The 13053-nt window shown below is 43.9% G+C and overlaps 1 protein-coding gene across 1 annotated transcript in view; it reads right to left on the bottom strand.

Moving 5' to 3' along the window:
- The window catches only part of LOC126354017 (ATP-dependent translocase ABCB1-like), a 282194-nt gene that overhangs the window by 77281 nt on the left and 191860 nt on the right, over positions 1-13053 (bottom strand). Inside the window, exon 16 of the mRNA XM_050003340.1 lies at positions 8718-8879. Coding sequence (XP_049859297.1) covers positions 8718-8879 — 162 coding nt within the window. The remainder of the gene's footprint in view (positions 1-8717; positions 8880-13053) is intronic.

Below are 13053 nucleotides of genomic sequence, written 5' to 3'. Positions count from 1 at the left end.
CTGTCTGCCGTGTCGTCGCAGGCTGTTCTTGTGATGTTTGCTGACGGTGTGGCGGCGGGAGTGTCGTCAGGTTGGAGTTGCGTATTACAAGAGTCCTCCGTTGAGGGGGCTGCGGCGAAGACCGTTGTCTATATTTCATGAGACGTTCCTGGTACTTCTGGCAGCCACGCCATGTGGCACCATGGTCCTTTTCACAGTTCTCGCATTTCGGTGAAGCCCCTCTGTGGTGAGTACATGCTGAAGATCTGTGTTGCCTTCCACATCGAACGCAGTGAGCAGGCAAGCTGGAATAATTAGCTGTATAAAATTACCAAATATGCAGCAACCAGTCGTAGAATCATGTTTTATTTATTCACTTTTGCAAATCGATTTAAACTAATTAACAGCCATCATCACTGCTTTCAACCAATATGTGCCCTGAGTAGTATTCAACCAATATGTGTCCTGAGTAGTATTACTAATCAGGGAACATATTGGTTGAAAGCAGTGATGATGGCTGTTAATCAGTTTAAATCGATTTGCAAAAGTGAATAAATACAACATGATTTTGCGACTTGTTGCTGCATTTTTGGTAATTTTATGGTTTACGGTCGTTGCACGACTTGGGAGCCACAAGGAGCCCACCATTTATAAATTAGCTGTATGTTCGAATCGCTGGCAGTGGCGACATTGAACAGGTCCTTCTTGTCTGTTGTAGTTTTAATAACGACTTTAGTATACAGACGGTATTTGATGTCGTAAATCTTGTAGTTTTCCTTTTGGGCAGGCAACTTGACAAAGTAAGCAGCTTGAGGTCGTAATTCCTTGGTGCTGACGTCTCGATATGTAAACTGGTGGACATTGATGACCGGCAAACCTTTCTCTGTCTTTCAGTTCTTCCTGTGTGTGGTGTGCATGCTGTAAGACCTTCGGTACACACACCATCAGATTATTTGACTTGTCGCTCTAACGAAGTAGGCGAGTGTCAGCAATATGTCTCGTGGTCTTATCGTGGCGTGTTTATCTTCTGCCGTTAGGTCAGAAGATAGAAATGCTACTTGCACGATTAGAGTAGCAGATTGATGGTGACCAACGTTAAACAGAACTTGATTAATTTTCACACACATTTATTAAACTAATAAAAAGCATAGACATTACGTAACTTGATTCTGGATGCTGTTTACAATTGATGATCTGAAGTTCCTTTGGTCTTGGTACGTTAATCTTATTCTCACATGTCTCTGATACTTGACAAAGTGTCCATTTATTTGTCTTCACGGCTATGTACAGGAATATGGTAATCTTATTAGGCGCAGACTGAAACTTGACTACAGACTAAGGCAGACTAATGCAGACTGACTAATCGGAAGTCTGTACACTCGTTATAATACCTCGAGCGTTCAGGTAACACTGCGCGAGTGTGATCCGCGAGGAGAGAAGGTTCTACGTTAGCAGCAATGTCATTGGCTCCGTTACATATTAATACGCGGATCGGCGGAAGCAGAATTTGGTCTGTCTCTAAGACAGCGCCATCTCGTAGTGCAGAGACGGCCGAGCGCTGCGCCTGCGCTGTTGTGCTTAGCGGGACGCGCTCTAGTGGGAAAGTTGTGTATGCGCTGAGTAAGCGGAACTATGTACGCAACACTCCCTAACTTTGGCAGGTAGACGCTTTACAACTACTTTGAGGTCCTTGTGCTCTGCTGCCTGATTTGTGAAAAAGTGGATGTCATACGACACAAAGAAAGTGATGGTCAGTCGTTGATCTTCATAGGAGTCAAAGCGATAATTTATCCTGTCTCGTTGGTAGATGGCCTTAAGACTGCCGTCAGTATTCGCCTTCAAAAATGGTTCAAATGGCTCTGAGCACTATGGAACTTAACATCTGAGGTCATCAGTCCCCTAGAACTTAGAACTACGTAAACCTAACTAACCTAAGGACATCACACACACTCATGCCCAAGGCAGGATTCGAACCTGTGACCGTAGCGGTCCCGAGGTTCCAGACTGAAGCGCCTAGAACCGCTCGGCCACCACGGCCGGCTATTCGCCTTCTGCGCCTTGTTGAGTTCCATGTAGTTCTTGATATGGTAAATAGTAACGGGCGGGACTTTGCATAGTGAGTTCCGGCCTGAGCCATCTGTGCCTTCTTTATCTGCTTCTAGATTGAACTTAGTCGTCTGGTCCATACGTTCTGGAGCATCAGTACTATCTTCTGTCTCAATAGCCGCATAACGGTTGGAAGTTTCCAGTTCTTCTGGTTGTTGTTGCTTCCGAGAGTTGTTCTGCTTAGGAGAAGTGTTGAGTCGTTTTCTTCGGCGAACTAGTGTAAAATCGCCCTCTTCGTCGATGGCCTGCATGGTCCAAACTTCTTCAGAGGAGACTCCCTCCATGTCATCGTCGTCTTGTGAAGTAGTAACTGTACTAGTGCGGTTGTCGTATACTTGCTGACTTTGCAAAATCATGTGTTGTATATCACGTCTTAGCTACCGTTGTCGCCGATCTTCGTGTGTTATCTGATGCCTCTCGCCATAGGGGTTTGACGCATGCTGTACTCCGGTCTGCATTCGCATAGCGCTCGACGTGGTCCTGTCCTCATTATGTTTCCTTTCAGTATCCGTTGTCGCTGCAGGAGTCGTCGCCGTTGTATCCGTCCTGTGGGGGGCGGACGCCGGGATGGCCGGCGGGGCAGGCCTCATCGAAACGCCTGCGGCCCAGGTGCGACCGTGTCAGATGACTCGGACGGGCGCACTCCCTTGTCCGCACTCATTCGCCTCGCGCGCTCAACTGATCAAAAGAATCACAACACCCATACGTAATGTCATGAGAGACGGACCCGCCACTAACGAATAAGTCAGAGAGTATCGTCCAGTCAGCAGGAAAACAGTAAGAGTAGAATCGATCGGTAAGGAGAGTTCAGTGTCTTCGAGTATTTGCTAGACATTAGATACTAGACCAGTGGTTCGCAACCTTTCTTGGAGCTTTACCGCTGAGTGCCATCACACATTAGCTAATCGCAATCCTTAATTTGTAATTATTGTGAATGATCTGAATGTGACCGAATATTTATAACATTTCTTTATTTAGATATTCTGGTAATACGTTAGTTTAGTCCGGGAAGTTGTCATGATCAGTCGGATCATGTTTTTAGAAAGTAAGAGGATATGTTTCTAATGGGGATGGCTTTCCATCAGTGGAAAACGCTTGAGGGGGCGATTATGGACACTTTAAAGTGAGACCTGGAAAAGGCAGACCGGTCTGTAGTAACGTCCCTGATTCAGTTGTCTAGGTGATTGATCTTGGACGTTGTACGGCCGCTGCCATACATCTCAAGGGACTTACATTTCGAAAGTTTTGAATGTGCTCCAGATTAGGACTCTGGCGAATGCCGCTTGATTTACGGAACTGGGAATAGACAGAGTATGAGTTACTATTCTTTGCATCGCGTGTGTTGATTTGCGAATCATTGTGTTGAACTCTGAACTTTTCTGAGCTGATGAATATTTCGTATTTTCTGATCACGAAGTGAACTTAGCTATTACACACCTTCGATAGCTATTTACTTTCGCGATTTTATTACGATTTTCGTAACGCCCTCAGAGTATCTTTATGGCGTTTCGTAAGGGTATTTTGTGTCTTCATTTCAACTAAACATCGTAGAACCACTTTAGGTTTATTTGAGATGTCTTTTCTTGAATAAACATTATTCAAAATAATGTTCTGTCATCTACATCAATAATAGACATTACAACAGAAATCTTGTTATTAAATTATTCGTTTAACTTTTATTTTGTATTTCTGTGTAGTTTATTAATTCGAAATTCTAGCCATTTCATAGACTATTCAATTGGAGAATTACAGTTAAAGATTACTATTTGCAGCTAATTAGCTGTGGAAGCAGACGTGCGCATATCGACCCTATGACTACATGAAGCTATTCGTTTTAAACACAACCGTGCATAAACCAGGTACCTAAAAGTACGAGAAACCCCAGTTAAATACGCAAGTCATTTGCTGGTATGGGAGTCTGTATAGAAGAGCAAATACTCAGCAGTAACCGTTAGGCATAGTCACACCAGATGTGTAAAAAATCCAGCAGGGGCATTTCAGTCCTTCTAAAGCTGTCCCAATTGACCGTTGGTGATGTGATTGTGATGCGGAAACGTGAAGGGACAACCACAGCTAAACCGAGAGAAGGGAGGGAGGCCTTGTGTGCTGCCGGACAAGGATCGTCGACCGCTCAGTGTTTTGCAAAGTGCTGCTAGCAGTAGTAAGTAGGGTCTGCTGGTCGAGCGGCTATCACAAACCACAAATTTCTGTAGCGACGCTTAAGGTCCTACCTAAAGTGTGACACCACTGGACGGTGAGTGGCTGGAACCTAATGGATTTGGGGAATGCTAAGAGAACGTTAAAACCTGCCGTCATGTGTAGTGCCAACACTGAACTACAGTGGAGGCGGTGTCATGGTATGGGGTTAGTTTTTCGCAGTTGGAGCGTGGTCCCTCATCGCATTTAAGGAAACGTTAAATGCGAAAGGTCATTAACACATTTTAAAGCACTGTAGAGGATCAGTCATAAAATATTCCTGAAATGGGCTGAGGTGCCCTTAGTCCACAACAGAACATCTCTGGAATGCAGCAGAAAGCTACCTTCGCCCGCATCTCGTGGTCGTGCGGTAACGTTCTCGCTTCTCACGCCCGGGTTCCCAGGTTCGATTCCCGGCAGGGTCAGGGATTTTCTCTGACTCGTGATGGCTGGGTGTTGTGTGATGTCCGTAGGTTAGTTAGGTTTAAGTAGTTCTAAGTTCTAGGGGACTGATGACCTAAGATGCTAAGTCCCATAGTGCTCAGAGCCACTTGAACCATTTTTTGAAAGTCACCTTCCAGCATCTTTACCTTCTCTTGTTTCGTCTCTGGAGGAAGAATGAGCTCCCATTCCTCTGCACACATTCAGGCACCTGACAGAAAGTGTCCCCAGCAGAGTTCAAGCCCTCGTAAAGGGCCCGATATCACTCGGTGTCCAGATACTTGTGATCGAATAGTGTGCTACTGCCTAGCTGAGAAGCATGAGGAAGCACGATAGCTGCAGAGTGCCTAGTAAAATTTAATTATTACTTGTAATTACAGATTCAGCTTTGTCTTCAAAATACGAGTGAATTAGTATAGGTCACAGGCCAATCAGCCCTGCAGTTTGAAGGTCGATTTAATTAAATGTCGGTTAAATTACATTAGATAAATTTTCTTCAGTATTTGGGGGACCTCCATGGACTTGCCTAACCACAGTTCTCCCAACTCATGAAGAGATTATAATTTTCTGATGTCTGGTTTAACTAATACAGTATTTGTACAGTATGGAATAGTAGTAGTAGCTTTATTCATCCGTAGATCTCTTTTTACAAGGATATAGGACATGTCATAATATTTATATATTTACATGAATTTAAAATAAGCTAATTCGTATACATATATATTTACAGACTTCCAATTAGAGACAATCATTAGATTTACGCCTGGTACACAATACCTTTTATTTACAAATAACTTATTAAATAATGTAATGCCACACTGTTCACTCATATCTCACTATCAGTCACTGCACACATTGTTTCATAACACTTCACTCGCCGATCCTTGCAGGGCAAGGTAGCCGTTAGTTTAAATTTAAGCCCTTCTTCACCAGCGGTGTAGGGACACACCCCACCACCCTTTTTCGTACAAGACCTGCTGTTACAGGTCTCTCACCATGTGGACCACAGGCAATGCATTCACGGGTCGGAAAAAGTTCGCAAGAGGGGCACGTGTTAGGTTGATCCTCTTGACCGTTGAACTACACGCAATCGTTGGTTCTTCGTGCACGAAAGTGAGGAGCGATGCCGTGTATGCTCCGTATGAAGTCAGTTCTTAGTTGTAGCATCGTCAGCTAGTGAGTCGCCGCTATTACGCATGGGTGTACATGCTTGTTACGTCGAAAGCGGCCACTGATCAAGTGACTCACTACAGTACAGTTAGTGATCAGTTTCTGTGTGATAAACGGTAATAATTCTGATGTGGTACAATGGTTCATGCACAAAACAGTAAGCGCAGTGATCGTATCACTTTTCCAGAATAGCAATCTACACTCCCTAAACCAATCTCCTTAATTTTCAAAACTACGAGTATTATTAAGTATCTCTTGGTGCACACTCTGTTTATTTGGGAATTATATCACTGATCACAATGTTCTTGATACGTTTCCTATTTAATTTTTATCGTGTCTCGACCTGCAGCAAAAGTAGTTCTCGCCAGTTTCTTAGCGTGATTTGTGTGCACTAACCGTTATTCGCTTGTAAGAGGCTATCCATCATTTAATGTGTCCTTCTGAGACAATATGTAGATTCCTACAGGACCTACTTCACGACGACCTGTGCAGCGCAGCGAAACAGTATCAAGAAGGCGCTGACCCGCGTGCCAGTGGAAAGAGCGGGCAGCGCGACACCACCAGGAAGACAGAGTTCAGCGTCCCCTGTCAACGCTGACCTAACCAACCGCCCATAGCTGGTCGGCCCCAGTTCGGTCGCACACTTCGAGAGCATCAGCAGTGGGTAATTGGAAGACGCAACTCAGCTTGCATTCTTCGAGGAGTAATACACTATTGGCCATTAAAATTGCTACACCACGAAGATGACGTGCTACAGACGCGAAATTTCACCGACAGGAAAAAGGTGTTGTGTTATGCAAATGATTAGCTTGTCACAGCATTCACACAGGGTTAGCGCCGGTGGCGACACCTACAACGTGCTGACATGAGGAGAGTTTCCAACCAATTTCTCATACACAAACTGCAGTTGACCGGCGTTGCCTGGTGAAACGTTGTTGTGATGTCTCGTGTAAGGAGGAGAAATGCGTAGCATCATGTTTCCGACTTTGATAGAGGTCGGGTTGTAGCCTATCGCAATTGCGGTATATCGTATCGCGACATTGCTCCTCGCGTTGGTCGAGATCCAATGACTGTTAGCAGAATATGGAATCGGTGGGATCAGGAGGCTAATACGGAACGCCGTCCTGGATCCCAACGGCCTCGTATCACTAGCAGTCGAGATGATAGGCATCTTATCCCCATGGCTGTAACGGATCGTGCAGCCACGTCTTTTGAGTCAACAGATGGGGACATTTGCAAGACAACAACCATCTGCACAAACAGTTCGACGACGTTTGCAGTAACATATACTATCAGCTCAAGACCATGGCTGCGGTTACCCTTGACGCTACATCACAGACAGGAGCGCCTGCGATACGGTACTCAACGACGAACCTGGGTGTACGAATGGCAAAATGTCATTTTTTCAGATGAATCCAGGTTCTGTTTACAGCATCACTATGGTCGCATCCGTGAATGGCGACAAAGCGGTGAACGCACATTGGAAGCGTGTATTCGTCATCGCCATACTGGTGTATCACCCGGTGTGATGGTATGGGGTGCCACTGGTTACACGTCTCGGTCACCTCTTGTTCGCACTGATAGCACTTTGAAAAGTGGACGTTATATTTCAGATGTGCTACGACCCGTGGCTCTACCCTTCATTCGATCCCTGCGAAACCCTACATTTCAGCAGGATAATGCACGACCGCATGTTGCAGGTCCTGTACATGCCTTTCTGGATACAGAAATGTTCGACTGCTGCCCTGGACAGCACATTCTTCAGATCTCTCTCCAACTGAAATCGTCTGGTCAATGGTGGCCGAGCAACTGGCTCGTCACAATACGCCACTCACTACTCTTGATGAACTGTGGTACCATGTTGAAGCTGCATGGGCAGCTGTACCTGTACACGGCATCCAAGCTCTGTTTGACTCAAAGCCCAGGCGTATCAAGGCCGTTATGACGGCCAGAGGTGGTTGTTCGGGGTCCTGATTCCTCAGGATCCATGCACCCAAATTGCGTGAAAATGTGATCACATGTCAGTTGTAGTATAATGTATTTGTCCAATGAATACCCGTTTATCATATGCATTTTTTCTTGCTGTAGCAATTTTAATGGCCAGTAGTGTATTACCCGTCTCGTCTTATAGCTTACCCCAATTTTTCTCAGAATATCGATTGTATTACACCATTTGACATTGTCGAATGCTTTTTCCAGGTCGACAACTATTATGAGCGTGTCTTGATTTTTCTTCACTCTTGCTTCCATTATCAAGGATAACGTCAGATCTCTCTGGCACTTTAGAAGTTAAGTTTATTTTCTTTTTTAGAAATAAAGTGATCAGTTAAGCGCACAGTGTTTAGTACAGGTGATTTTGGATTCCTGCCACTGGCCATCGCTACTTCTCTCCTTCCGTATTCGTATCGGTGCTGACTCCCACAGTAGCTGAAACAACAACATGTATGTTAAATTAACCAAATCTGTCTGGTTTTACTTGGTCTATGGCTTTTCCCTGGGTCTATTTTTTATCATCAGTCGCAGACTGGAACTCAAGCTAGATGTGATGGCTGTTGGGAGCACAGCAGAACCACCGATGAGGTTTAACCTCGCCAATTAATTAAGGGAGCAACATCAACAGAGAGCGAATTTAATCATTGCTACCATACTTTCGATCAATTACATCATCGCACGCCAGCTCGAGAAGTAACAGCCGTAGTAAGCATTTAGTTTCGTTTTACATTATTTCAATTATTTGCGTGTTTTAAAATAATGTTAATTATATTTCAATCTTTCAAACTACATTACTTCCTTTGCAACGGTAGCTTGTACAGGTGTTCACTCACCGCCTGCACCGTAGCGGCGTCTCCAGACAGCCGGGCGCAGAGCGCTCCCGTGCTGTTGTTCTTGTCGTCGAACCAGGCCACCTCCTGCCGCAGCATCGCCGAGAAGGTGAGCCGTCGCAGTCGTGTCGTCAGCCGGTCGCCGGCAATTCCGAATGCGTAGATCTGCAGCACACCAATCCGAAAGTTACAAGTAAAGTGACCACAATGAGCTCAGCGAAAAGAACACGAGAAGATTGCCAAAATGCACGGAATGAAAATTTTTCACAACTGCGCGAACTCAGACAGTAAATTAACTACAATGAGAGTTTCACTCTGCAGCGGAGAGTGCTATGATATGAAACTTTCTGGCGGATTAAAACTGTATGTCGGACCGAGACTCGAACTCGGGACATTTGCTTCTCGCGGATAAGTGCTCTACCATCTGAGCTACACAAGCACACCCGTCTTAACAACTTGAATTCTGCCAGTACCCCGTTTCCAAACTTCACAGAAGCTCTTCTGCGAAGAGCACTTCCCCGCGAAAGGCACAGGTCTCAGGTTCGAGTCTCGGTCCGGCACATAATTTTAATCTGCCAGAAAGTTTCAGTAAATTAACTGCCGGAAAAAAATCACAACACCAAAAAATAATTAATGAAGTAATGATATTTCGGGAATACGGATGTCTAGGTAACAAATTTAAATGATTACTACTGCAGGATCACAGGTTAATGTAAGCGCTAGATAAGCCATTACAAACGTGAAATGTGATCCATTAATAACCGATGTAATCTCCTGAATATTGAATGCAAGTATGCAAAAGCGCAAGCATTGTGTTGTACAGATAATAGATGTCATTCTGCGTGATGGAGCTTCATGCCTCTTTCACTTGCTCCGTCAGTACGGGGACGGCTAAAGCTGTTTGTGGATGACGGAGTTGTTGTTTGATGACGTCCCAAATGTGCGCGACTGGAGACAAATCTGGTGATGGAGTAGGACAAGGCAAAATGTCGAAGCTCTGTAGAACATATTGGGCACAAGACTGGTATGTGAGGGAGCGTTATCGTGTTGGAAAACAACCTCTGAATGCTGTTCATGAACAGCAGCACATCAGGTCGAATCACCAGACTGAGGTACGATTTTACAGTCACAGTGCGTGGGATAGACACAAGAGTACTCCTGCTGTCATACGAAATTCCACCCTAGAAAATAACTTCAGGTGTATTTCAAGTGTTTCTGGCACGTAGACAGATTGGTTGCACGCTCTAAACTGGACTCCTTGTAACTAACACACTACAATCCTGGTACCGAAGCAGAACTTGCTTTCATCAAAAAAATAGACCTCCACATGGCCCTCTAATGTGTTCTCGCTTGACGTCACTAAAGTCGCAAACGGCGGTATTTTGGGGTCAGTAGAATTCACGCTACTGGGCGTCTGGCTCGGAACTGAAGTAACCGATTTGTAACAATTCGTTGTGTCACTGTGGTCCCAACTGATGCTCGAACTGCTGCTGCAGATGCAGTACGATGCGCCATAGGTTTACGTCGAAGACGATGGTTTACCCTATCGGTAGGGCCAACCTGGCCGCCCGGAGCCCGCCCTTTTTGCGACTGTATATTCTCGTGATCACTGCTGGCAGCAGTCATGTACAGTGGCTATTTTCCTGCGAAGCTTTTCTCTAATACCGCAGAAAGAACATCCAGTTTCTCGTACTACTATTACACGACCTCGTCGAATCTCAGTTAGGTACTGATAATTGTTTCGTTGGCATCTTAAAGGCATTCTTGACTAACACCAGCTCACCACTTTCACTCTCAAAGATAACTAACGTTCAAGACTGTTATTTAAAGCAAACCTAATGTGAACTCTCATATTCATCTTACTAGCGCCACACTTGTCCAACTGGTGCGAAATTTGAATAGACACCATCTTTCAGATGTAGAAATACGCCTACCAACTGTCGTTTATGTCGCACAGCCCCTTCTTGTTGTTGAAATTTTTCCGACGGCATACAAGCACAGGACTCAGAAAAGTCACGGGAGATTCAGTTCATGAACCGAATTTCTGGGACTGGGTGTTGTGTTGTGCTCATAATCATTTCCTCGTCATCGATGCACAAGTCACCGAAGCGCCGTCAAATAAAAGTCTTGCACCTGGAAGTGTCGCTGGCCAATATTGCCATACGACTTTTTCACCCCTAAATATGGACTCACATTGTGACACACTTGCATTGGTATTAATGGGCTACTGGTGAAAATTTTGTTCTCTGAGTGTGTCAGGATGCAGTTGCAGTCTTTTGTAAGTGCCTGGTCAATGTAAGGTTGTCTTGGTCGTATTACGTATGAGTATGGAATTAAAGAGAAGGAAACGGAAGAAAACACCGACTACGCTTCTTGAGAGGTTCTAAAAGGGCTACCTAATGTAAGATTCGCAGGCGATGCACGCATTGGCAATAAAAAATTCAGTTTTTGTCTCTGTACGACACATTTAAAAGAGATTTAGGATTTAATACAATATACTGAAGCACTGTCCAAGAAACACGTCTTCATGGCTGCGGTCGCTAAAAAGCGCTTGTGGTGGCACTCGACCCGGGGTCAGCTGGTTCGAATTCTGACTGTGGAAAAAATGTTCGTTGCCAGAATTTGGCCTGGAATGGGAGAAGAAGGGGTGGGGTAAAGTTCGCGATGATCAGATTTTGGGCCATTGTCATGGTTTAAATACCAAACCTTTTCGCAGTGTTTCATGAAGCGAGGCCACATGACATGCGAATCTGAAAGAACATTCCAATTTCTAAAGCAGAAAAACTGTTATTTTGATTACAGACACGGTGACGAAGCTGCCAAAGATAAATCGAGGAACATCCTAAGAAGTAAACAAATCTTTTCATTAAAAGCTGCATCATCAGTCACCAACTTATTACTGATTAGCAGCTATTCCTCATCAAACAACAAGAGGAGAGAGGAAAGTCAATCGGAAGGAACGCTAAAAGAATGATTTCGTGGTTATTGGAAACGGACTACTCGTCCGGAAAAGAAATGATCTGTTCGAAGAAAACGGCTTGAAATTTGCCTGTGATATGAATCTGTATACTTTTGCTAGCGAGGAAAGTCTCAAACAACGTTCAGTAAGATGAAAGTCACAAGAAGTAAAAGGTGACAAGCTCACAAAGAAACAAAAAGAGAGTTTGGAGGAAAAACATGAAGATAATTAACGTCCCAAAGGCACGGAAAAAGAATGTCGCTAGGAAGACGAAATCAGAGTAATAGTGGAGTATAGGTAATGATGACGCAATCGTAAACAGAGGGCCAGCATACACGGGACAGTAATGAAAACGTTATAGTTAGAAGGTGTGCCTCCTGTGTCCACTTGCTACGACAGTTTCATTTTTATTCCTTTCGTACTCGTTTCATCACGTACTTGTATGCGGTTTTTTATAAACAAAAAATATTGTCTTATTTTATGTATTGTACTAACCTTCAACCCGTAATGTATTAAGCTACAATTTAAAAATGATGTCTAACGCATCTAGCTCTTTCAGATCTGTCCAGTAAAAAATTCGTTTTGCACAACATGTGTTTCGTACGTCACCCATGGTGATAGTGGCACAAATTAATTTTACTTTATTTTGGCTTACTTGTTTTCTGTCAGCCACCTACATCTCATGGCCCTGACGCTAAGCCATCTGTAGAGACGTCGCAACCGATAGAGATCCCCACGTGGTAATGTCGCGAATTTGTAAGCTGTTCCATGGACAATCTGAGCGATTGCTTTATCGGAATGATGGGAAGCGAATCAGTTTATAGGACGTGTATATGAGACTGGTCTTAACATTAAAGAACATGTTTTTTAATTTTTCTCGTGCAGTTTTTTGTCAGGCTACCAGTTGAAATATAATAATTTGTCCATCGAAAGGAAGGTTAGATTTTAAACTTCCTTTGCTACCAGTCAGACATTTTATGTTAGTTGGGAAATGATCAGAATTTTTTGTAGGGGCATACTGAACTGCTTTCTGAGCCTCTGATAGTTTTAATTATAGGCCATAACCGTAATTTTTCTTCGAGTGTTGAGATATGGACATAAGTATTCTTCTCAAATTGTGATGAATTATTTATGGCAAAGTCCTTTATTGAATGTATGTATTGTAGTGGTGCAGTAACAATGCCTAGCTCCCTGAAGAGTTACCTACATGGCGACTGCAGGTGAACACTATGTATGACACTGCTCATTTTTTTTAATTTTTTTTTTTTTTTTTTGCAGTCAATACCTTTTTCTGAGTCATGAGTTACCCAAGAAAATTATTCTGTAAGATAGTAGTGAACGAAATATGCGAAATAAGACAGGGGAATGATTCGTTTGTTT

This window comes from Schistocerca gregaria, chromosome 3, assembly GCF_023897955.1.
Source record: "Schistocerca gregaria isolate iqSchGreg1 chromosome 3, iqSchGreg1.2, whole genome shotgun sequence".
Taxonomy (NCBI): domain Eukaryota; kingdom Metazoa; phylum Arthropoda; class Insecta; order Orthoptera; family Acrididae; genus Schistocerca; species Schistocerca gregaria.
This window is presented reverse-complemented; position numbering and strand designations above follow the sequence as displayed.